The 26,968-nt window shown below is 39.6% G+C and overlaps 1 protein-coding gene across 2 annotated transcripts in view; it reads left to right on the top strand.

Moving 5' to 3' along the window:
- Positions 1–26,968, top strand: part of RSPO2 (R-spondin 2) — a 113,568-nt gene that overhangs the window by 54,959 nt on the left and 31,641 nt on the right. The window contains exons 2-4 of one of the 2 annotated variants that reach the window (XM_039549967.1): positions 1,656–1,844; positions 10,867–11,010; positions 11,727–11,915. In XM_039549967.1, the coding sequence (XP_039405901.1) occupies positions 1,656–1,844; positions 10,867–11,010; positions 11,727–11,915 (522 nt within the window). Of the gene's footprint in view, positions 1–1,655; positions 1,845–10,866; positions 11,011–11,726; positions 12,024–26,968 lie in introns of those variants that run through there. The other variant, XM_039549966.1, reaches the window with a different exon arrangement.

Below are 26,968 nucleotides of genomic sequence, written 5' to 3'. Positions count from 1 at the left end.
GTCTGTTAGGGTGTCTCATTACAAAAGGGTTAACAGTGTGCTGAAGAATCATACATATACCACAAAGGGTAAGGATGCTTTTCCCATCAACAAGGATCTCACCTAGTGAGACTGGTAGCAGAGGACTCCAACACTCAGAAAGTGTCCCACTGACTGAGCTGTTTCACACCATATTGCTTCACTTCTTGTCCTGCCTGCCACCCACTAGGATTATTTGTACAAGATCGGAGTTGAATGCTGTCATGCTGAACTTAGTGAGTCCTGTATGGGGGATGGGAGCAGAGAAGGAATTGGAATGTGGTGTGCAGATGTGTGAAGGTGAGAGTAAAGCTTATCAGCTACTGGTTCCAGAGGGTGGTGGGCTTTTCCTTGTTTTTTTCCTGACTCTGGTGGTGAAGTCATCAGTTGAACAACCTCAATTATCCAGCCATACAGGGTAAAAGTACCAGATCACTACATTAGGGTGTGAATACTTTTAAATATTTAAAAATATAACAATTAAACATAGGCCCTTTTAGTGAGCTGCTCTCTGGGTGGCCTCTATTAAAAACCTCTTGAGATCACAAAGACACTTTCCTTTGTTGCATAATATTTTTTTTTTCGTTTACAGTAAATCAGGTTTGAACTGGCAAATTTCTGTGAAGACCTGTAGCCAATTTAATATTTTAAACAGACCTGTTAAGTTATGCTGATTTCAGGAATATCTTGAGCCATCCTCCCTCTGCTAACCTGCAGTGCTGACCCGGCAAGAAGAACTAGACAGCCCATGGGAACAAAGGAGTGTTCTGCAGCTCTGCAGAAAGGCAGGAAAATAAAAGCTCATAAGAGCAAAGAGTGATGTGGCTGAAGTTTGTGTTACAGTTATCAGCCAAGTAATTTAAAAGAAAAAAAGAAAATAATCCAACAAAATCAGAGCGTAGACTTGAATGCACAGCACTTGGTGACCCAAAATGGTAATCTACACTAAATGCTCCTTTGGTAATGTCTGTGCATATGGTTTTCAGCCCATTTGGGGTAAAACTTTGTAGAAAAAGGCTCTTAGAACTTAGAACTGCTACTCTTCTTGGAAAAATTTGTCTTGATACTCAGATCAAGAAGAGTCTGCAAGAAGACAGCTGTTCTAGGACCCTGAGAGCTAGGGGACAGCACACATTACTAGTGCTGTACGTGTTCTGCAGAGATTTCTGTACTCTGAATATTGCTCACTTCACAAATCAGAAATTGTGTCAGTGGTGTTGCTTGATTTCCATGGGCATATCATTCCATGTGTGTACATCAGGGTGCTGAAGTTCTTATAGTTTGTTGCTGATTTGTGCTTATGTCCCCAGTTTCAAACTAGAATCCAGCATTGCATTTTTATTTAACTTTATACTGTGAACTTTATAAAGCTTGGTCTCTGCTTCCCTGTGCCTGTGTTTTAAATGTGTGTAAAATCATTAAATTGCCCTACATATAATTAAAATGTAGAGATTGCATTTTTTTTTATTCAGTGCCAGTGTAGATAGATGTCTGAAAGTGAGTGTACTTTCAGAACCCTCCTTTTGAAACTTTTTGTAGTCATGCAAAAGATGAGTAACACTTTAGAGGATAGAGGACCTCCAGCCAAAATGCTTTTCAAATGATCTTGAAGTGTAATTTATCTTCTTATTTTGCAGCTAACTATGGACCAAATCCAATTTGCAAAGGTTGCTTATCTTGTTCAAAGGATAACGGGTGCATCAGATGCCAACACAAGTTATTCTTCTTCCTGCGAAGAGAAGGGATGAGGCAGTACGGTGAATGCTTGCATTCCTGCCCATCGGGGTACTATGGACTTCGAACGCCAGATATGAACAGATGTTCAAGTGAGTTATTTTTTGAACCCTTACACTCACTTTTGTAGGAAGGCCATAATTCATGCTCAGTTTTTAAGGCGATATGTTGTGGAACAGAGTTTTATTTTCACAGATGTCTCAAGATTATCATAAAACCTCTTTCCTAAAGAAGGTCCCAGCTCATTCTGAGATATATAACATTCAGCAGATTAAATAGTTGATGAATTGACCTATTTTGTATTTTTGTTATTATTATTGGTTTAATTAGAAGGTTAATTTAGGAAAAAATATATGATTCAATCAGATAGTCCTAGTTTTAAGAAACAAATTCCCACTATATGAAAATAAAAAGGATTAAGAATGAATTTAACATGTAGGTAGAAGTCAGTATAAACACTAACGTATGGGTGGGCTTCTTGTCATACTTTTTGTTCCCACACAAATTTCAGGTGACCAGACACCTCACATCAGACATGCTTTAATATGTAAGTGTTGCTAATTTAATAAAACAGATGCACTATTAAAAACAAACAAACAACCTTTCACTTTTAGTGAAGCATTTTATTTGGAAATTTACAACCTGCTAATGTGCAGCAAGATTCCCTGTTTGCATGTTTGTGCCTAGAAGCACAACTGTTAAAATCCTCGAGTGCTCTGGTATCTCACATTATTTCACCTCTGTCTGGCAGTTGTGCTGACTCGTATCGATTTTTCCATATGCTCATATGTGGAGTATTACCCATATGGATTATTAATCATTGCTGTTACCTCTAATTCCTGTTTAGAGAGGGAATGTTTTTGTCATAGTCTAGCCAGAATCAGGTCACCTGACATAAGAACCTGAAGTGAGAAATAGCTTTTCTTTGTTTCCTGCAATAATCAAGTGTCTGTTAAATGTGTGGCACCTTTCCTCTAATGCTGTGCCATGTCATTGGCAACACCGAGCTGTGAGAAAGCATGTGCTGGTTTCCACATCACACAGTCTTGAGACTCACATGAGGTCACGCAGTGGCAGTCTGGGCTGGATGAAGAGCACTTATGGCCATGCTTGGACCTGTCCCAAACTATCCCATCTCTTTCTTCCCATTCCCTGCGTGGGCTCCCTGGATATAGTATTCTTCTCAAGTGCTGTGTAATATTGCAGAGTGCTGCCTAATCTGTACCAGGTGGTTAAGTTTTGATAAATTGAATGAGACAGTATATGGTTTATGTATCCATTCCGTAAAGTAATTTAGAATCTTGGCCTTAATTTTCATGACACATTTGTGAATTCAACAACTTCTCTACGTGAAACCTTTCAAAACTCGACTGTAAATACTTCCACATGAAAAAATGTTTATGAATATATTTGTAGGTTTAGGAAATAGATTAATTTATCTGTATTAGCCTGTACTGCGCTTATGAGACAGGCAAAGTAGTCTGTATTGGCAGTATTCTTTACTTTCAAGAAAAGAAAAGAAAAAAGAAAAGAAAAGAGAAAAGAAAAGAAAAGAAAAGAAAAAGAAAAGAAAAGAAAAGGAAAGAAAAGAAAAGAAAAAAAGAAAAGAAAAGAAAAAAGAAAAGAAAAGAAAAAAGAAAAGGAGAACAGCTAATTGCAGAAGGTGAAGGGTGAATTCAATGTAATATTTTTTTGGTTTTACCGCTTATGGAAAGTGGCCTTTTCCCCTGAATTACAGGATTGATTTTGAAAAGCGTAAATGCAAGTTGTGTGCAACCTATACTGGCATGTGTTGAGCACTTGATATTTATCTCACCCTCATGCCTTTGACAGTCTCCGCCTGTGAGAATAATGAAGCAGTTGCATTTATGGACTGGTCCTGGTTACCCTCTGATGATTTCTGTATTGTATGTTTTTATGTTAGTGTAACTGCTAACTGGTGTATTTATAAATCACTTCTCTTTTTTTCTTGGTTTGATGATCTTCATTTGCACATTGTGGGCACACAGACATTTTGTGGATCAAAGCTGAGTTGAAATAAACATCCTTAAAAATAGAATATGTTTCTTCCTGCTTGATCTTAGATATTCTTACGTATGCTTACAGACTCCATTTCTCAGATAGTATTATCTCAGCTAAAAATAATACAATTTTTGGCTATGTTAAAATCCTTATGGGAGTTAAAGGGCTTGAATTACATAAACTGAAATAATTTCTTCCCTATTATTGTCTTTATAGATACAAAACCTGTTTAGCATTTTATTACTGGAACACTTTCCCATTTTTGTTAGAGAAGCTATAGAAGGCATTTTTATGGAAAATGTTGTCTTGATTTTAAAAGCCGAGCATTATTAGTGCCAAATGTAACACAATAAATACCACAGCCAAGTGCAGTGGCTCTAAAATGATGGAAATTTTGGATTTCAAGACAAATTTTCTTTTCTATCTTTAAGCAGTATGTGTGCCTAGAATTTGCTAAGTGGTTCTAGACTGTTTTTCTCGTAACAGTGAATTATGAAATTTGAGAATGCTTGTCTCTAGAAATCAATGTAGAGTTTCCTGCTGGATATGATTTCCACCTTGAACACTGAAGTATAAGAATGCAGTCCTTTTGGACATGAAATTGGAAAGTGTTGAATCTCTTCTGTAGAAGAACACCCAAGAGATGAGCTACGCTTTGTTAGTTTTCCAATAATTTTTTAATAATTAATGACTTTGAACTGAACTGCTCCAACAAGAGATATTTTTCATGAGCAAAAACCAGAATTGTATTTAAAGAGTAAGATGAAACCTGTCACTTCGGTGGTTGGACTGATTAATGGATCAAGCCTATCTTGAACCTTCCAACTTAGTCTGTGGCCGTAGTAACCTTTATCATTTTAGGAGGAGAAACCACTCAGAGATTAGAAATTACAGCTCACTTCAACTTTGGCTGGCTACTTCACTTGTTTAGGTTCACCCTCTTTCTCCTGGGAGAGCCAAACATTGTAGTTTCCCCTTCCATTCACCTTCAGTAAAAACAAGATAAAGAAAAGCTTTTAAACAAATTGAGCATTTATTAAATGTGTAGTTAATTCAATGCATTAAGAAAGGTAATTCATGTTTTTAACATTGTTAAAATAGCAGGACTTCATTAATATGTTGTTGCTTGAACTATACTTACGCGGTATAGTAGAGCATATGACCTTTTGAGACTGTTGTAGCCAGTGCAATCGTAGCAGCCAGGGGGTTCAATTACCAAAAAATTCTGGAGAGAATTTGCACAGAAGGTGTTGCTGGTCAATGACAGATTGGTGAGGAGTGCCAGTGGACATGTCAGGATGGCAGTGTGAAGTTAGATCTGTAGCACCAATGCTGTTCTCGTGAGCAGCAGTGGGATGGGAGCAGGAGTTTGAAGGAGTGAGTGTCACGGTCATGGGGACAGTCTGGGGATTGGTGAAATTATAGAAGAGTCAGAGAGATCTGAGGCAAGAAGAGCAGGGTGCTGTAAGCCAGAGCTCAGTGTGAAAAACCAAAGGGTTAAGGGCTTTGGACCAAGCAACAATTGTCACTCCCCAGGATAACCAACCTCACAAGTTATGGGCCCAGAGACTTCTCTGGAATGATGCCTCAATGGAAAGAATGAATTCGACTTTCAAAAAGAAAATGTTAGCTGTAGTGAATCATCATCTATTGCTCTGACTTCTTAAATACAAGGATCCTCAAGCAAGGACCCAATTTCAGTGCCAAACTGCCAAACCCTTCAATTTAGGAATGCCATGCTTCCTTTCCTAGCTTCTCTTTGCAAAACATCATCATTTTGCTCTCAGCAGTGCAGGCATTGAGTACCAGTAGTTCAGGACAGTTCTCTTTCTTGGGCATGTGGTTGCTGATTTCCACTCATGCAGATCCCCCCACATGTTTTCAATTCACTTTCCCATGTGTAACTGGTCTTCACTGGTGTCTGCATTTCACGTGGAGCAGAACTTGTGAATCATTGCTGTTACTAAGATTACTAGGAATTGACCAGCTGTCTTTTCCACTTTGTGTACTACAAAATATCTTTGTTATGAAGGGAGTTATGGATTGATAGTAAACCACATTTATTATGTTTAGAAAGGGACAGTGTAACAATAGAAATGCTACAGAATATGGATATTTCATTATTATTATCAGCAAAAAAAATATTTTACAAATAAGCAACTACTTTTTCTTTTTGTGATACATATCTTTTTGACCTTAAAATTCATCATACTGCACTTAGTATGAGAAAATAGTGAACATTATTCTTAAGGTATGTTAAATACGAAGTACATGCATCTCAATATGAAGCTTTTTTTCTTTATTTTGAATTTCAAAGGCATTGTATTTCCCTAAAATTCAGCTTATTTTGCCTCACCTTATAAACTGGTGAAGGATAGTATTTGTTTTGATAATGTTGCACTGTCTGTAATGACAGTACAAAAAGAAGCTGCTTACAGGACCACATGCTCTTTGTTGTTGTTGCAGTAAGGGATATACACGTGTTTAAATTTAATTTTGTATCTAAATTTGTATTATGAACTCTTAAGCTTTTGATTCCTCCTCTGAAATATAAGTCTCTCAATTCTTTAGTGCTTGCTTTGAAGTAAGATGGAATCTCTGGAAAGAAAATTTGAGGTTGTATTTGATGAGTTTCTGTATGAGTGTTAGGATGTCTGAGAGGTCCTGGCTGTGAGTAGAGGGTAGGAGAGCCAGTGGGATATAAGGAGACATGATGCAGAGCAGGAATAGAAGGGATTTGAGGTCTGGTAGGGAGCAAATCCTTGATGAGACACTGCAGACTGAATACAAGGGAAAGAAGAGGCAGGGCTCGAGTGTCTGCCCCTCACCTACAGACCTTTTGTTGCTCTGCTAGATGGGAACAGCAGCAGTGGAGCACCCCTCACTTCACCCTCAGGTTCTGGTGATTCGGTTTTCAGCCCTGCCTTCGTTGTCTTGCAGGTGTGGTAGGCCTGTCAAAGGCGTGCGATTGCTCTGGGGGTTTCTTCTGGAGGATTGAATTTTTCACCTCTTCTCCTTCTCCACACCAATTCTGTCTTTCTCTCTCCCCGCCAGCTTCCACTTCCAGGCCTCTCCTCCTTCCTGCTTCTAAAATCTCCCAGGGTGTTGCTCTTGCCTATTTGGAAACCTCTAGTGGGCACCATTTTCTGTTTATTTTTAAAGGGGGGAAAAAAAAAACCATTTCTGAAGCATAGTGTTAGTCACGCATTATCTATTTCTTTCCTCTGAAGAGTTTCTTGGGTCTAAAATCTTAGATATGTTTACCTTGATTTTTTGGTCTTGTTTCCTTTAGGATTTTTTTTTTTTTGGTGTTGTGAATTTCTAGGCAATCTTTTAAGTGGAATAAAAAGAATATGCAAACTGCATCATCTAGCTACTGATATTATACAGAAAATGAAACCACTGGACATGTGAGAAATTGAAGTAAAAAAATTGATTTTGACAAGAGTCTGGTTCAGATGAAAAAATAAGTTTTGTCTTGTTCCAGTTTACTATAATTATTTCAGCTAGCTAGTTAATTTGAAGGGAATTTAAAAGGATTAAGATAGGGATTTTTAATAGTAGGAAAGATTTTGCTTTCCTTCTCCAGAGGTAGTCCTAAGATGCTGAGATCAGAAAGTTAAAAGCGTTGAAAACTGTAGCAGTCAGAGGAAAACAGTTCAGGTCATCAAACAGTATTTCCTTGGGTTTTATTAGGTTATTTATTGTAAAGTGTAAGAATATTTTCAAATCCCAGGTTTTCTTAGTTATTGCATATTATGTCAAACAGTTCTGTATATTTCATAGTAGATTATTCATTATCCAATTTATTATTTTAATAATAGAATACAAAGAATTTTATTAATCTGCAATATGCTTCCATTAATTTCTATATTTAATGAAGTTTACATAGGTAATTGTGTTGATTAAAAAAAAGAAATTCAATGGTTATATTTATTTTCAAACAAAGCTATCTTAATATGTTTAGTGGAGTATCGACTTCTTTTAGGCATCCAACTAAAAATGTACATGATTTCTTTATCTCTTCATGTTGGTATATTTAACTTTAAAAGCAAAAAAACCTAAATAATTCTTTCATTCTAGTGTAATAACCTCAGTTGCAGTTAAAATAATTTACTTAATGGCACTTTTATTTTAAAAAACCTAAAGGTTTTAAGTTTTGAATAAGAGGAAACTAGGCACCAAAAATAATATACTCTAGACAATTTTCTGTATTTCTTAACCACTATTGTGACAATCTGTGATTGCAAGTAGACTTCTACGTAGTTAGCTTTTTAAACTTCTGGATTATTGCTCTTCTTTAGCTTTTTAAGTTCTTTAAATTTTATAAAAAGTCCGTACAAGGCTGAGGTACAGCAGCACTTCATGATTTGAACTGAATGTGTGGAGGATGTCAGAAAGGAGTTGTTGCCACTCCTAGTTTACCTTCAGCTACGGTTAAATTATCATTATGATTAGCACCCAGTAACCCTAAGCATTATGCTGAATATCAGTCTGATGAACTAATATTGTAATTTCAGAATTCTTACGGTATTCCTAATACTCTTTCAGTATTTTCCCCTAAATTGCATCTGATACAGATTAAATAATAGGCCTTTCATGTTTGGAGTAGTTTATTTTCATAGGAAAAAAATGAAAATAAACTGCCTTGCTGGAAATCTCCAACCTTCATCCCACCTTCACTCCACCCAACCTTCTCCTACTAAAGCTTCTAAAATATTGTTATCACAAGGACTTGGCTGTGACACAAAAGGAAACTGGCATTGAAGGCAAAGAAGAAAATATAAACAAGATGGGAATTTTGAAAGTATGGCCAAAACTGGAGGATTTATTCATTTAATGTTTAAATATGGGGTATTCACATATGTCCTTACGTTAAATAGTGATAGTTTTATAGAGGGAATCCCCAGTGTAAAGTGAGGCCATCTTCCACCTGCCAAGCATGTCTGTATCATATCAAAGAGTAATTTCTATTGAAAGCTTTTCCTTTAGTCCCTCTTCCACACACAAAAAAAGCTTTTAGCATGTTACTCCCAGCATGTTTTTTGAAAGTAATGGTAAAACTGTTGTTTAAAAAATGTTGTATCACTTGGATGTGAGGGAGGGTCACAAGATGCTGTTTTTTGTTTTATTGTTCTGTTCTGCATCTTATTGCTGGCACTACGCAATTTATAAAAACCTGGATGTCTTTTCAGATGTCTCAGGTGGGTGAGCAAGAGGCAAATGTGTTTTCTGAATATTTAAACACACAGGATATTTGACTCAAGCGTTGAATTTAACAAAATACTTGCAGTACACATGGATTGTAACAAACCAGATTAGCAATTAAGTATTGTACATCTCCAGAGCAGCTCACCTAGTTGATTTTGCCTTGCAATGCGATAATCTGGGGAAGTGATTTTCAGGGTGACTGTGTAGACATCAACCAGGATCCTGTTCTTTAGGGATTGGTTCAACCCTTGTGAAAAAGAAATGATTATTCTTAGGAATTTCCTATAAACTAAAGTGTGGACAAGAAGCCCAACTTGTGCTACTTATATGAACTCAAGTTTTAAAAGCCCCTTTGAAAGATGCTGGACACAGGAGTTGGTAGCACTCAGGTTATGTGTGTTTGTGTCTAAAAAGAGCCAGCAGAGGTTATCTTTGTCAGGGGAAGGCTTCAAGCTGGTGCTCACATTCCTTTTAACCAAGCAAAGGTTACCACCACTTGAAATATACATTTTTCTTTTCATTCAATTTCCCTAATTTGTTGTCCAATGTCACAAGAAATCCAATCTAAAAAACCTCATATTTCCCTAATGGCTAACAAAGAATAATTTTATGCACTCACACACACACTGTTTAAGTACTGTGGGATGCCCTGTTTTAAATATTAATATCTGTTTCATAAAGATTGGCTATATTTGAAATGTTGATTGGGGATATTTACTAACTGCTATTTCAGAAGAGTGCCCTTGTAGTTTGTGGTTTTTTTCTTTATAAAAGAATGAAGAATAAATGAGTGGCAGAAATTACCAAAATTATTAGTATATTGTTGCATGACATGAATAAAAAATGCTTCTTGCTTGGCTTCAGAGAGCTGAAGAGAGGATACGGTTAATGTTGTTTATTTAATTATGTTAGCTGAAGGATTAGATGTTTTTAAAATTAATTGTAAATTACAGTAAATTAATAAATTAATTTTACAATTAACTGTAAAATTAATTGATCATTACTGTTCCAAATATAATGGCTTATACTTTTTAATCTTTGGTGTATTATTTTTCCCTGGCATTTTTTTTGTAGGTATGTATGGTATACATATCATCATTGATAACTAGTTAATTTCCAAGTTGACATGTTTTAATATGGAATAAGATATTTCAGAACAGCCTACACCTGTGTCTGTCATCTCTTGCAGGTCATATTCCTCTTAAATTTTCAGAGAAATACAGCATTTCATAAAGGCAATAGTTGTTTGGTTTCGTTTGGTTGGGGTTGTGGTTTTTTTTTTTCTTGGGTATTGGTTATAGCTTTATGTCTCCTAGTAATTTAAGAATAGTTATTTTTTGTGGATTAAGTGTCTTAATAATAGAGAGGCGTTAAATTCAGAAAAATTTAGGCTTTTTGCACATTCATATGTATAGACTCGGTCATCAGATATACTACATGAAAGCATCCACTCAGTTCAAGGGTCAACTCCGAGAAAAAAAATGTATCCTGATTTCAGAGACAAATTATAAACTGAAGACAATACATATAACACATGCATATTTTCCAAAATATTTGTTGCATCTCAGGTTCATTGAAATTACTTACACATGCAAATAGTTTACACTGAACATTTTTCCTCCAAGAAGATGTCATTATCTGAAATATAACTAAACTAGGGGTTTTATCTACAGTTTGATTTAAAAAAGTAGGATTAAAAGGACATAGGGGAAAATGTGGTAAACACAGTTACTTCTCATTCTTCTATTGAGCAGATGGATTTCAGGATGACACTATTATAGCACTTATGGCTTTGCTATTTTATTGCTTTATAAGTCCCTTCATTTTTAGTCTTACCCTAACTTTGCTGTCTCATTGTTCCTTATGATCCTTTTGATTTAGGATGCAGAATAGAAAACTGCGACTCCTGCTTTAGCAGAGACTTTTGTACCAAATGCAAAACTGGCTTTTACTCGCACAGAGGCCGCTGCTTTCGAGGATGTCCCGCTGGATTTGCAGCCTTGGAAGAGCTTATGGAATGTGTGGGTGAGTTTTCTAGCACAGCAGTGCTGCTGAAGTGGCTCTTTTGCTGGGTAGCCGTATTCAAATATGGCACTACTTTAAGGTGATGCTTAGTATTTCTTACCAGGAAATATTCAGTAATTAATTATATCTTGATTTCTTTACTGATAATACTACTAAATTTTTCCAAACATTAAAATACCTCTTCATTGGGAATGCAACTCTGTTGTGCATCAGAAAGTTCTGTCCTCTTAACTGTAAAATCACCGTGTATGAAGATTTACAATTCAGAATTTGTAAGATTTCAGGAATTGTGTCAGAACAAACTCTTTCTTTCAAGAGTATTGCTTGCATTTCATGATGGAGAGGACTTGGAAATGTGAACTTTTGAGCTTTTCAAACCAAGGTGACAACCAAATAGGATCTATATATTAGATAGAGAAAAAAAAAGTCAATCTCATTAATTTAGGAGGGTTTTTGAATATTTGAGACTGTCATAACATATCAAACATACAGTTTGATATTCTGATTTTTTCTTGGTCTGGTTGATGCTGGCTAAAAAGATTCTTTCAGGTTCTGTAGGAGATTTTAATTTTGTTTCAAGCTTTTGCCTGCTAATAGTCAAAATGTCAAGTGTTGCTTTCTAGCAGAGTACAGTGTATTCTAATAATAAAAAGAAAAAAGAAAAAAACAAACACACCAGAAGAATTGCTCACTTGTGTTTTCTTTTGCTTTATCAGAAGGCTGTGAAGTGGGTCAATGGAGCGAGTGGGGAACTTGCAGCAGAAATAACAAAACATGTGGATTTAAGTGGGGCCTGGAAACGAGAACAAGACAAATTGTGAAGAAGCCAGCAAAGGACACAATACCATGTCCAACCATTGCAGAATCCAGACGGTGTAAAATGGCCATGAGGCATTGTCCAGGAGGTAAGTGTAGGCCATGCCAGAAAAATCTTTATGAGCTGAAGGCCAAATTCTGTCTCTGTCCTGTCAGCCAAGACTGAAAAGCAGCAATACTACATCAGTCCTAGTTTGTATAGCGAGACGCCAGAGAAATACTCAGCATGGGAGTAATCAGTCCTTCAGTAGACTGTGAAACTTTCTCCTGGTGTGGTACTGAGTGTTTTTCAAAGCCTCATGGAAGAACCATAACAGGTTGCAGTTTGAGCTTCAGCATGGAAATGATGCTGATGGTGGAAGAACTACTTGTTCTGCACATGGCAGGAAATATTATGATTCTAAACCTCTCTGCAGGTGGCACACACAGTGTTGGTGTGATGAGTATTTAAAGGAAAAGAAGTTAGTTGCACATGGCATTGTTGGCTGGAACTATTAGCTGGAACATATTATTTATTTTAAATATTGTAAATCAAGGCCAAACTATGGTAGATGTGATACAAACAGAACAGTAATAGATATCGAGATTTTCAGCATGAGACCAGCCTATGGCAACGGCCCTAAGTAAATAAAAGAAATATTCAAATTTCTTTACCATGGTGTTGCAAGACATAGTAGTGATGCTGATGTGAAAAAGGAAATTGAGTTTCAAATTTGGGCCTGGATTTTAGACTCCAAACTGAAGACACATCACTGGTAGAGAGTTCTTTTATCTTTTAAGTTTAAAAGTTTAACCTCTCAGTTGTGTATCCTGACCACTTAAACAGGTTTCAAAATTTGTAGGAGAGGTGGGTGATCAGTAGGTAATAAAGATGCCATTCCTTTTGGAATCACAGGGTTAAATAAAGAATGAACTTCAAGAGATCTCTAGTCCAACCTCCTACTGCTAGTTGGGTGTCCTGGCTTGCAGTGTATTCTGTTACCATCCTCATGAGCTGTTGAAACCAGGTGGGGCAGTGTTTCCTTGCCTCCTCCCTCTGGACCATCTTTCTGTTAGTGGCCCATCAATGCCTTGCCGCATGACTCAGAGATAGCTCCCTCCAAACCATCTTCTGTTAATGAGCCCATCAACGCCTGGCCTCATGACTAATCATCCCATTGTGCGATGCTCCACCCAGAAGGAGGAACCAAGCATTCCAACTTGGATATAATCTGAGATTCCGAACACCACAGACACCCTTTCCACTGGATTCCCAGAGGACAGGAGCTACACAGCCACCACTGGAGCTTCTGAGGAACAGCAGGCTCTTTCTACAGGATCACTGCTTCAACAGAACCACATCCACCACTTCAGGAGGACTGCAGCCACCATCTTATCGGACTGCTACCACCACCCTGACTAACAGGGTGTCAGGATGTATCCTGACTCTGTCAATTTAACCCGGTGTTTTCTGCCTTTATTTTTTTGATTTCCCTATTAAATTGTTATTCTGACTTGGTGCCTCCCACTGGTTTGTTTTCAAACTAGTACATATTTTGGCGCCCAACATGTAGTGGGGTGCTGAGAAAAGTCGGAATTACAATTTTGTATTGTAGAAGCCACTATGATGCTCAACATGATTACATGGGTCTTGTACCTAGCTCTCTATATTTTTCCACACATGGGGAACTACCTGCCAGTTGTAATGCTCCTGTGTAGACCAAGGTATGGTATAAAATTTGCTTTATTAGTCTATTATGCCTACTGCATGATAACCTCCGAGACAATGAACATAATTCAAAATATATACTCAGCTTTGTCTGCTTGTCCTACTCTAGGCTGCTACATCTGGGGCCTCAACAATCACACCCAGCCCCTGGGGGGAGGATTAGAGAATGTTTTTTTTCCAGCCTTTCAGGCCTGACACAGAAGTTTTTGAACTATTGAGTTCCCTCTGGATGTTAAGGATGGCATAATCTTCTTGTCAGTTCTTTTTTCTTTTTTCTCTATGACCTGCACTGTGTATGCCATGCTTAGAATCTAAGCTATGGCACAGCATTCTCAGGATGAGAGGGAAAAATAGAGCAGAGCAACAAACGCCATGTCTATACAGACTATCACAAAGAAGAAAGGAACCAAATGCAAAGCAACAGCATCCATGTCTACACAGGCTGTCACAGAGGAGAAAGAAGCCAAATGCAAAGCAACAGCATCCATGTCTACGCAGACTGACACAGAGGAGAAAGAAACCAAATGCAAAATAACAGTGTCTATGTCTACACAGACTGACACAGAGGAGAAAGAAACCAAAAGCATTGTCAGTGTCCCCACACAAACCATCACTGAACCAGAACAGCCCAAACCGATTGCAGTTGCCCCCATCCAGAAGACGAAATCAAAAAGCAAATCAGTGCGCATAGTGACTGACGAGGATGCAGCAGGACCTTCGCACCCAGCAGAAGAGGCAGAGCCAGAGATCATCACGCGGTCGCTATCCCTGGGTGAGCTGCGTGACCTGTAGAGGGAATTCACCCGCCAGATGAACGAGTCCATCTTGACCTGGCTGCTCCGCATCTGGGACGCTGCAACCAATGACACCATTCTGGATGGAAGTGAGGCCAGCAGCTGGGATCTCTGTCCCGGGATGTGGTCATTGACCAGGGGATCGGGAGAACCCAAGAAATTCTCAGCTTCTGGCGGTGACTGCTGACAAGTGTAAGGGACAGGTACCTTTGTAAAGAAGACCTCCAGGTGCACCAAGGAAAATGGAGCACAATGGAACAAGGTATCTGCTGCCTGAGGGAATTGGCTGTGCTGGAAATAATTTTCTTGGAAGACGAGAGATTTCCTAAGAGCCCGGATGGTGTCCAGTGCCCATCACAGATGTGGTTGAGATTCGCACACGTTGGACCAGAGATATACTTCCGTTACCTTGCAACGCTGCAATGGAGGGAAGGCGAGGATAGGGTGGGCGTCTTGGTCAACAAACTGAGGTTTTACAAGGATGCTGTCACAGCCCCATTTCGCAGCCATGTCTCATCCATGGAAACAAGGCTGGCTGAGCAAATCCGGAGCTTGATTGAAGAGGGCCATCAGAAACTGAAAAAGGAACTTAAGGAAGAAATTTATCACATCTCGCTGGAATCAACAAAAATCTCTGCCATTAGGAGCAGGCATCCCCCAACCAGGGAGAGAGGATACATTCCACGAGGTAATCTCTGTTTTTTTCTTCAGGAACATGGAGAAGACATGAGTAAGTGGGATAGAAAACCCACCTTCTCCTTAGCAGCCTGGGTACGTGAACTAAAAAGAGGGACAACAACCACAAGAAGCTCATCTAGAGTCAACACTGCTCCGGTCTCTCGCACGCAGAACTCCAGACGGTATAGGAATGACAATGTGACAGATCCTCTTGAAGGGACCTCGGGAGCATATTCACTGGAGGGAAGCAACATGTACCATGACCAGGAATAGAGGGGCCCTTCCTCTAGCCCGGTAGAAGAAAGGGACAGTCAGGTCTTTTGGACTGTGTGGATCCGATGGCCTGGCACATCTGACCCACAAAGATACACGGCTTTAGTTGACACCGGTGCTCAATGTACTCTGATGCCATCAAGGTATGTGGGAGCAGGACCCATTTCTATTTCTGGGGTGACAGGAGGATCCCAGCAGCTGACTATACTGGAAGCTGAAGTGACTTTAACTGGGAACGAGTGGCAGAAGCACCCCATTGTGACTGGCCCAGAGGCCCTGTGCATTCTCGGCATAGACTATCTCAGAAATGGATATTTCAAAGACCCAAAAGGACATCGTTGGGCTTTTGGGATAGCTGCTGTAGAGACAGAAGATATCAAACAACTGAGTACCTTACCTGGCTTCTCAGATGACCCCTCTGCTGTGGTACTGCTGAGAGTTGAAGAAGAACAAGTACCAATTGCCACAGCAACAGTGCACCGTCGGCAATACCTCACCGACAGAGACTCTGTGGTTCCCGTCCATGAGATGATTCGTAAACTGGAGAGCCAAGGGGTGGTCAGCAAGGCCCATTCACCTTTCAACAGCCCTATATGGCCAGTGCGTAAGTCCAGTGGAGAATGGAGACTGATGGTGGATTACTGTGGCCTGAATGAGGTCACGCCACCACTGAGTGCTGCCATGCCACACATGTTGGAGCTTCAGTACGAGCTGGAGTCCAAGGCAGCGAAGTGGTACGCCACCATCGATATTGCCAATGCCTTCTTCTCCATTCCTTTGGCAGCAGAGTGCAGGCCTCAGTTTGCCTTCACCTGGAGGGGCGTGCAGTACACCTGGGGCTGACTGCCCCAGGGGTGGAAGCACTGTCCCATCATTTGCCATGGGCTGATTCAGACTGCACTGGAAAAGGGTGAAGCTCCAGTACATCTGCAGTACATCGATGACATCATTGTGTGGGGGAACACGGCAACGGAGGTATTTGAGAAGGGAGAGAGAATCATCCAGATTCTCCTGGAAGCTGGTTTCGCCATCAAGAAGAGCAAAGTCAAGGGACCTGCCCAAGAGATCCAATTCCTGGGAGTAAAGTGGCAAGATGGATGGCGTCAGATTCCCACCGAGGTCGTCAATAAGATCACAGCAATGTCTCCACCAACCATCAAGAAGGAAATGCAAGCTTTCCTAGGTGCCATAGGCTTTTGGAGGATGCACATTCCTGAGTACAGCCAGATTGTGAGCCCTCTCTACCTGGTTACCCAAAAGAAGAACAATTTCCACTGGGGCCCTGAACAGCAACAAGCCTTCGCTTGCAGATCAAGCAGGAAATCGCTCACACAGTAGCCCTTGGCCCAGTCAGGACAGGACCAGAGGTGAAGAATGTACTCTACTCTGCAGCCGGGAACAATGGTCTGTCCTGGAGCCTCTGGCAGAAGGTGCCTGGTGAGACTCGGGGTTGACCACTGGGATTCTGCAGCCGAAGCTACAGAGGTTCTGAAGCCAACTACAATCCCACAGAGAAGGAAATCTTGGCCACCTGTGAAGGAGTTCAAGCCGCCTCAGAAGTAATTGGCACTGAAGCTCAGTTGCTTCTGGCACCCTGACTACCGGTGCTGGGTTGGATGTTCAGGGGAAAGATTCCTTCCACACATCATGCCACCGACACCACATGGAGCAAATGGATTGCTCTCATCACACAGTGTGCCCGTATTGGAAACCCAAATCACCTGGGATTCTGGAAATTATAATGAACTGGCCCGAAGGTGAGACTTTTGGATTATCTTCTGAAGAAGAGGAAGAGCAAGTGACCTGTGCCGAGGAAGTCCCACCGTATAACGAGCTACTGGAGACTGAAAGACGTTATGCCCTCTTCATTGATGGTTCCTGCCAAATTGTAGGTGCTAACCAGAAATGGAAAGCCGCTGTATGGAGCCCCACACGACGAGTTGCACAAACTACCGAGAGACAAGGTGGATTTGAGTCAGGTTGCAGAGCTTAAAGCCGTCCAGCTGGCTTTGGATATTGCTGAACGAGAGAAGTGGCCAAGGCTCTATCTTTACACTGACTCGTGGATGGTAGCTAATGCTCTGTGGGGATGGCTGGATCGCTGGAGAAAGGCCAGCTGGCAGCGCAGAGGGACCCATCTGGGCTGCTGAGATTTGGCAGGACATCACCGCCCGAGTAGAGAAGCTGACTGTGAAGTTTTGACACCTGGATGTGCACGTACCCAAGAGTTGGGCTAATGAAGAGCATCACAACAATGAGCAGGTGGACCGAGCTGCCAAGGTGAAAGTATCTCAGGTGGATCTGGACTGGCAGCACAAGGGGGAATTATTCTTAGCTTGTTGGGCCCATGATGCCTCTGGTCATCAGGGGAGAGATGCAACATACTGATGGGCCCGTGACCGAGGGGTGGACCTTACCATGGACAGCATCTCACAGGTCATCCACAGTTGTGAGACCTGTGCTGCAATCAAACAGGCCAAGTGGGTGAAGCCTCTGTAGTATGGTGGATGATGGTCAAAGTACAGGTGTGGGGAAGCCTGGCAAGTTGACTACATCACCCTTCCCCAAACCTGCCAATGCAAGCGCTATGTGTTGACCATGGTGGAAGCAACCACTGGATGGCTACAGACCTACCCTGTGCCTCATGCTACTGCCCAGAACACCATCTTGGGCTTGAAAAAGCAAGTCCTGTGGGGACACAGCACCCCTGAGAGGATCGAGTCAGACAACGGGACTCATTTTAAGAACAGCCTCATAAACACCTGGGCCAGAGAACACGGTATCGAATGGATATATCATATCCCTTATCATGCACCAGCTGCTGGGAAAGTTGAACGCTGCAATGGACTACTTAAAACCACCCTGAAGGCACTTGCTGGGGGGACCTTCAAAAATTGGGAAGTGAACTTAGTAAAGGCCACCTGGATGGTCAATACCCGAGGGTCCATCAATCGAGCTGGTCCTACCGAATCTGAACGCTTGCACACAGTGGATGGACATAGAGTCACTGTGGTACACATGAGAGGTATTTTAGGAAAGGCTGTTTGGATTAATCCCACCTCAGGCAAAGGCAAACCCATCCGTGGGATTGTCTTTGCTCAAGGACCACGTGCTCAAGCACTTGGTGGGTAATGCAGAAAGATGGGGAAACCCGTTGTGTACCACAAAGAGACCTAATCTTAAGTGAGAACTGTGTGTAGGGTTTCATAGTATATATATGTGTGTGTGTGTGTGTGCGTGTGTATAGAGTTTAAGGAAGGTATTGATTTGGGATGATGTAGATGGTAATATAATAAGGGGTGGATAACGTTCTGGGTTGCAGTGTATTCTATTGCCATCCTCATGAGCTGTTGAAACCAGGTGGGGCAGTGTTTCCTTGCCTCCTCTCTCTGGACTATCTTTCTGTTAATAGCCTATCATTGTCCTGCAACATGACTCAGAGATAACTGCCTCCAAACCATCTTCTGTTAATGAGCCCATCAACGCCTGGCCTCATGACTAATCATCCCACTGTGAGATGCTCCACCCAGAAGGAGGAACCAAGCATTCCATCCTGGATATAATCTGAGATTCCGAATACCACAGACACCCTTTCCACTGGATTCCCAGAGGACAGGAGCTACACAGCCATCACTGGAGCTTCCGAGGAACAGCAGGCCCTTTCTACAGGATCACTGCTTCAACAAAACCACATCCATCACTTCAGGAGATCTGCAGCCACCATCTTAATGGACTGCTACCACCACCCTGACTAACAGGGTGTCAGGATGTATCCTGACTCTGTCAATTTAACCCGGTGTTTTCTGCCTTTATTTGTTTGATTTCCCTATTAAATTGTTATTCTGACTTGGTGCCTCCCACTGGTTTGTTTTCAAACTAATACACTGGGTCAACTGTGAAATCAGACAAATAAAAAAAGAAATAAAGGGTCGAAGAATCCTGAGGAAAGCCATAACATGATGAATAAGATAAACCTCAAACAGTCTTAGAAAAGGTACTTAAATGAGTTGCTTTGTATTCTGGGATTGTTGAAGGTGTCTGTTTTGGCTTGAATATTCTGCCTACCAGTGGATATGTACGTTATACATAGAGTTTTATTTTATGGATTAAATCTGTGTAAGCTTCATTTTTGTCTCTAGGACTGTGAGACAGTCTGTAATGGTATATGAAGTTGATTCTCTGTTATCCAGGTTGACAGTCTATGATGTACTTTGCTTCCCTGTCCCACTCCCTGTATTCATACACACATGGATGGATGCACACACAGGGCATAGTCACAGTGGTACAGGGATGCATTGTACAGCACAGTTAATCTGCAACCTAAATAAACTTCTCAAAGGCATTGAAGAATGGAACCTACAAAATTAACATCTCTATAGGAAAGAAGATGAAAAGGTAAAAATGAAGGCTGATTTGGGCTGCCATGTTATGAGTGTCATGGTATCTTTGAAGGTTAGTCATCTGCCTCTACAGCAGGGTAGCTACATTTGCTAGTGCTTGCAGCCTGCTGAGTGTTCCAGTTACTTCTAACAGACTCTGAAGCCCCCAAATGGAGGTAGTAATCAGATCAGCTAAGGAAATGTTTTACTGCTAAAATGAAAGGAAATAAAAAGGGCCCATGTCAAGTTCTACTAAATCTCCAATCAGTGTTTTCTTTCTTTCCTTTCATTTGCCTTCAAATGCATGCAGCTGAGCTTGTAGTGGAAAATTTGAGAAGATTGCAGAATTTTTTCAATTCAACATCATGTGGTACAGATTTAGTCATTTATGTACCCAGTGTGTATAGAGGGAGGTATTTTATGGATGCAGTGTCCAGCTTCTATAAAAACTGCTAGCAAGTAGAAATGTGGGTTTAGTCCTGATAATTTAGTTGGGATACAAATTATTCAAATAGTTGTGAATAGTTTGAGAAGTGTGTTTAAGTGGACCATAATATTCAAGAATGCTGTAGCATGTTCATGTAACTGTGTTAATTTGGAGCTATCAAACATTCATACCTTTTTGTGGCATATTCTCTTAGGTTGTTTGAAATTTTCTTGTCCACCAATTCAGGTCACTGCTTAAAGATTTACATCTCAAATTTATCTTTTCAAAGGCCCAGTGGCCTTCCTAAGAGTGAGGATATCTATTGCCTAGTGTCCATATTGTCTCTATATTAAGATCTCTGATCAAATCTTTGGCTTTTTTGTCACTACATATCAGGAAAGTTGTTACTGCAAATACAAATTCAGTGTAGTACTTGTAGTACTCTTTAGTGGGCTCCAGTAAATCCTAAAGATTACAGTCCTCTCCTCCCATGGTGTGGAATTTCCTGCATCTGTTTTCAGATAAAAAAATAAATATATACAAAATTTCAGGTTTGAACTCTCCACACTGAATACCAGTGTTTAATACTGCTTCTGTGCCAACATATAAAACACCTCCCAGAGTATAAACTTCTTTCTCTCTCCTAAGAAACTCCTGGGAGAGTATTAGTGATGTTTTAAGTGCCTAGAGTAAGTCTTTCCCAGACCTGGTTATCTCTGTAGGTGAGGAAGCCACAGAGGCTGCCCAGTATACAACTCCTGCTTTGTAGTATGTTTTAATTTATATTATATACAGGGCTGGTCTAAGACCCTGTTCCTTTATCATATTTTAGTTAGCAGGTTGCCCCGTTAGACACTCAGAATGTTGTATTGCTTATTTGATCATTGTGACATAGTGGGAGGCACAGACACGGGTTACAGGTCCTGGCTGCTAAGGAAGAGATTCGGTGTCTTTAAAAATATGGTGTTTTCCTAATGTTAGGAATTTTGTAACTGAACTTTTAAACTGAAGAAATAAGTGAAAAAAATTGTAAGGTTAGCACTTCTGGGAGCCTGAAGAACCATAATCCCTGTAAATGTCAGTTGAGAGGCTGTTAATAAATCCTTTCATCCTAATGTTCTCAGTACATAAACTCACACAAATGTGGAGAATAAGTGTTGGATTATATAGCTAAGATTATTGTAGATTGTGATGAATTAAATTGAGCACAGGAAGTAAGGATATTTTTGGTAGAACAGGGTCAAATAAAGTGCTTTTGTCATGTGCTTTCTACTTCTGTACATTTTACAGTTACTATTTATGGTCCACACTACAGGGAAACTTCCAAAACAGATTTTTACATACTTGCAGTAGAAGGAAAGTTAAATTCTGTTTTCTTACCAAGTACTTCAGCTTCATATTTTTAAGATACTACCCAGCTGGCCATATGGCTGTGGTACAACTCTGGTTTTTGATGAATTATTTATCACTTCCCCAGTATTTGCAGAGTTGTAGAGATACAAACTGGAATACAAGTGAAAGATGATTTCACTTCTTTCCTACTGAAGCCAGCAAAATAAGAATAACACTGATTTCATATTTGTTACTGATATTTTCTTAGTGTCAGTAGTAATTGATTTAACTGCTATTACCCTGTGGAAATATCACATTTGTGTATCTGTTAATGTTATATAAGTTACCCTGTGGCCTGACTGTAACATGAATCCCACTTTGAGAGGTTAGACTTAGACAAAGGAGACTGGGATTGTTCGGGCTACCTTCTACCTGTGCTGGTCTCTTCCCAGTTAGGAGTTTTCTCCTCTAGTCCAAAAAGACAGAACATGAGAATTTTTAAAAAACAGCAATCATGTTACAGCCAGTGGGGCAATCAGCAGTCTGAAATGTACGATAGACTGATAAATCTTGCTCTCTTCATGTTTTCCCATATATTTACTATAAATATTTTATTTGTACCTCTTATTTTTATGTTTGTCATGTTCACCTCAGTAATTGCTTCTCTTTTGTTTGTGCACTCCAGGAACCTGCAGGTTGATTTAATTTTTCATATTAAGTGTTACATAAGCAAGCAAAGCAGTTCTCTGCTATTTTAGTGTTCATCAGACTGCAATTCTTCAAGCTATCTGATACTTGAATATTACTCTATGCCAAACTAATACTTCTGCAAGTGCACATTGCTGGCCCATGTCCAGCCTCTCATCCACCAGCACCCCCAAGTCCTTCTAGCTCAGCAAAGCCTTCTGTTTTCCAGGCTCAACAAACCCAGTTCATTCAGTCTCTCTTCGCAGGGTAAATGCTTCAGCTCGTGACCGTGTCGGTGATGCTGTGCCAAACTCTACCATTATCTTTCTTTTCTTGAACTGGGGGACCCAAATCTGCATATGGTATTCTAGATGTGGTCTGATGAATGTCAAATAAAGGGAGATGATCACTTTCCTTAATCTGCTCTCAGGCTGTATTAACAGGTCAGCAGATTGAAGGAAGTGATCATTGCTGCTATGGCACAAAGTTGGCTCACACTTTGCTCAAATTTCATCAGGCCTTCCCAGGAGAGCTGTTCCCCAGCCAGTCCATATCCAGCCCCTATTTTTTCAGCGAGTAATTCATTCCCAGATGCAGGACTTTGCACTTTGTTGAATTTCATGAGATTCCTTCCAGCGACAATGAATCTTTTCCTCATAAGTGTGAAATAAAATACAGTCAAAATAAATATAACACCAGTGAATGATATTTGTGATCAGGCAGTTGATCACATTCTTTTGAGTTTTTTGATACATCTACATTGTAGTACCTAATGTTGAAAAGTTTGTAAGCTGGGACTCTTTTGAGACCTTTATTTATACATAGCACTTGCAGTCTGTCTCAGTGCCAAATACCTACAAACACCTTCTGCCTTTGAGTCAAGGCTAGGGCATTTTCTAGGTGGGGCTCAGTAAACATAACCACCATATTTTCTTTCTCTTATTGGTCATGCTCTGTTGCCACAAGAACAGATAGCCTAAGTGGCAAAGTCTGGTCCAGGAACAGCAAGGACTGTTGTTGTTGTTGTTGAACTCAATGAGGACTGTCAAGCACTTGGCTGGATTGGTCCTGGACTGAGTAGGCACCATCCTTGGAAGTTTCTAAGAGTTGACTTGACAAACCCTTGAACAATCTGGTCTGAATAGTCTTGATCCTACTGAGAACAGATGTTTGGACTGGGAACCAGTCTGAATGATTCTGTCTGAATGGCAGAACATGCTGTGGGTATATGCTGAAAGAACACTGTGTTTCCTGTTTGAGCTTTGCAGAATTTCTGATAACTTCTACTGTGGATTAGAGAAAAGCTGGAATGACTGGTTGTAGGGAATAGGAGCAAATCAAATCTTTACTGTGGATGCTATAGTGCTGAAATATCTTCATTTGGCCTATTTTATTCTTGTTGAAATTATATGCAAAGTATGTGTAATGTTTTGAATATAATACTGTTTAATGCATTTCCAAGTTTAGCCTTAACCAGGATAAAAGCTTAGTTAAAAGTGCTGATTTCTTAATTTATTTATTATTATTTGATCTGTTCACTTAGTTGTCTTTGGCTGAATGCTGCACACGTCTAAATTCAAAATCATGCATAGGATCTACAAGATTCGTAGCACAATATACCTCTATTTTAAGTTAATGCACTATGGCAGTCTAAGAAAACACTGAAAGACCAGCAGAACTATAGAAATGCAGCTATAGGACTGTATTTTGGAGTTGCTGTGACTTTTCATATCTTAGAGAAAAGTTTGATTTTTCGGACATTTTTAGTAAATTGAGGATTTCATTCCATTGCTAGTAATGTCATGACATAAATGTATGTGTCAAGTTGGACATAAAAGAAAATGATCCTGCTTAGAAAAGATTATCTTATAGGTTGAGGCCTGATGTGAACAGGGATGGTAGCAAACATAAAGTGTTGTGGCTTAGGGAAAGATGACAAGATTTACGAACAGATCATACTACTTTGTTGGTATTGCATGGTTCTTTAAGACATTGGAATATTATTTATCGCTATAAGACTAAAACTAGGATTTACAAGACTTATCAATATATTAAACAAGACTGTGGTACACAGAATGTACAACCAATATACCATCATTGCCTCCTGCAGCTCTCTGTTAATTTTGCAGTTATGTTGGACCAAATCTGCCCTTGTTTGCACTCACCAGACAGGTAGAAGCTTCATTAAGTGTAGCTCCACTGAGTACTGGCTCTGCTAGAATCCTGGTATTACCAAGCAGGCTTTCCTCCTCCATGTATTTTGTGTGTGCCAGGCTGGCCAAGAAGACTTGGCCTTAGCTTGTTTGAAAATATAACCCATAATTTTCATTTACAAAGCATGACTCCAAGCTTTAGAAGGAGAGAAGAAAAACCTGCTTCAGCATCAGTTCACAAGAAGTAAACTCCACCAAAAATGCTTATTTGCACAGTGCACGGTGGGAAAGCAATAGTAATGAGAAAATATTTTTGTGGGTATTTTAGTTGATGGCCATTCTGCACATTTTGTGAAGGACCTAATAAATGGGAACAAGAAGGGACAAAATAGTAGTCCAATGTATTTTGGAGGCTTTCCAGGAAACAAGAACTGTTTTATAGTGTGGCTTAACCCTCAGAGCCTGGCATGCTTGTTAGTACATTTGTTCAGGAAACAGGCCTTTGTCAGCTGCAGATTCTGCTTGTCTGGATTGTCAACATCTGCTTTGTACAGAGAATGTTGTGCTGTGAGTATTAAAATGTGGGTCTTTTTCTACCCTTCAGCTGATCACACTCAGAAGGGACTGCAGGCAGTGAAAACCAATTGTAAAGGAAATCTACACCCTGAAGAAAATGAAACACATAATATTGCTCATTTCAGTGAGAGTGCCTGCAACTATACTATGTATTTTAATTGAGGTACATAGACAGGAGCTATAGTTATATCATCAATAGTCAATTAAGATTGTACCAGCTTCTAAGAAGACCAGAAGTGTTTTCATCCCTGTTTGGTAACAATAAAAAGAGTGAAAATTGAATCATAAGTAGTTTCAGGTTGGAAAGGACCACAGAAGGTCATCCAATCCAGCCTCCAATTTTCTCCAGTTGTGAGAAAATCAGGATTAGCCATTGCTCTCACAATCCTCAGACATCAAATATTCTCCCTTTTTTGGTCTTAGTTCTGTTCCTCTTCATATGCTTATTTCAGAGATGATGATATACAAATTATAGGAAAAATGATGTTGTTTTTATTTGTTTCAAAGTGGAAAATACAGAAATGTACAGCAAATTTGTAGTCATATTTTCATGACCTTTGCATTCATTGACAGTTAGATGTACATGCATGCATGTGCCTGTATTGGAGCACTTCTGTACCTGATGCCTCTTAGATTTGCAGGTAAAAGTTAGGCAGTATACCTCTCAGGTGATAGCATACTATAAAGTAACTCAAATAAAGCAAGAAACTCTGATTTTTCTTTTCTGCATCAAAGTATCGTATTTTCTATAATCCTTCTTAGAAACAAAACCTTACATGGATATTTCTTGTACTTTTTTTTTTTTTTTTTTGAGCTAAGAGAACAAATAACTGTATTGTGCATGTATTTGATTCATATTCATTAAAATGAGTTCAAGTATAAACTCACTGTGACTTTTAAGCAATTGTTGTTATTTTTCTTTTACATTGTTGGGAGCAATCCGTTCCTTAGTTATTTTCCAAAGGCAAATTGCAATCCAATTAGACTCATATTTGAAAAGTAGTTAGAAATAGTTTTTATAAGCCGCATAAACTGGAACGTCAGTTTGAGTAGCAGTTATGTTCAATTCTGAAACTAAGTACCATCCATCAAAGGCCAACATGCAGATTTTGCAGGAATGCCTCCTCTTTGCTCCTACTAGATGGCATCACATTGCTTGACGGTTGAGATGGCTCATGAAAACTTCATGAACAAGATGTAGCTGTTGACTGATCCTCCTCCTTTTTCTACGTGCTTGAAATCAGATGAGTTAAAGTAAACAGTTAAACAGTTAAGTGCTCTGAAAAAATATCAACACTTTTTGAAAATAACCCTCCTAAGATTTAGGTCATTTAGATAACTGTTCAGTGTTTGGGTTTGTGTTTTCCTTGAAAATGGGATGGTGGTTCTTGCATGGGAGTTGAGGCAGCTTGTTACTATGTCACTGTGCTCCTAAAAAATATTTTTGCTGGTTTTGTCTGGATAAATATTACTATGGGTTATGATTGCAATTAGGGTAATTGCAAATTAAAATTTGTGGGTTTGTGTGAATGTGGTGAAATAATGCATTACTTACACTGAAACCTGTAACTTAGCTTAGATAGATATAACTAGCCTAAATTTCCTTGGAGTGCTGCTGTAGTGAAGTGTGGTTTTGGTTTGCTCTTTTAACTGATGGGTTGTTTTAAAGCTTTTAAGAGACTTCAGTCTCTTTGAGTGAAGCAGAATTTAAAAACACATAAAATAGAAATTAAATCTGTCTAAAGTGACCTGTAGAGGGTACCTTTCATGACATTAGCAAAACACTTTTGTGGAAAAGGATTGTTGTAATTTGATTTCTGTTTTAGTTTTCCTCTTTAGTACCTCTGCCCAAAGCGTATCTTGTAATGGACCATATACACTGAGTATGAGGTTTTAACTCTACATACTTTATCAGGATGATTCAGCCTGTGGAAATTTATGTGTTGTTTTATCATATTGGGAGGATACATTTTCAACTTATTTTTAAAGGCTTTCGAGGGAATTACTGGCAGTGCAGAAAAGCCAACTCAAGAACATTTTCCCCTTTCTTCTGAATATAAATTATTCTTCAAGCCTCCTTTTTAATTAAAGTAGTAGGAACTATTTTCTTGGGAAGACATTAACATAGTTTTCCC

The sequence above is a fragment of the Corvus cornix genome, chromosome 2 (assembly GCF_000738735.6).
Source record: "Corvus cornix cornix isolate S_Up_H32 chromosome 2, ASM73873v5, whole genome shotgun sequence".
Classification (NCBI taxonomy): Eukaryota; Metazoa; Chordata; class Aves; order Passeriformes; family Corvidae; genus Corvus; species Corvus cornix.
Note: the sequence above shows the minus strand (reverse complement) of the source record. Positions and strands in the feature narration are given on the sequence as shown.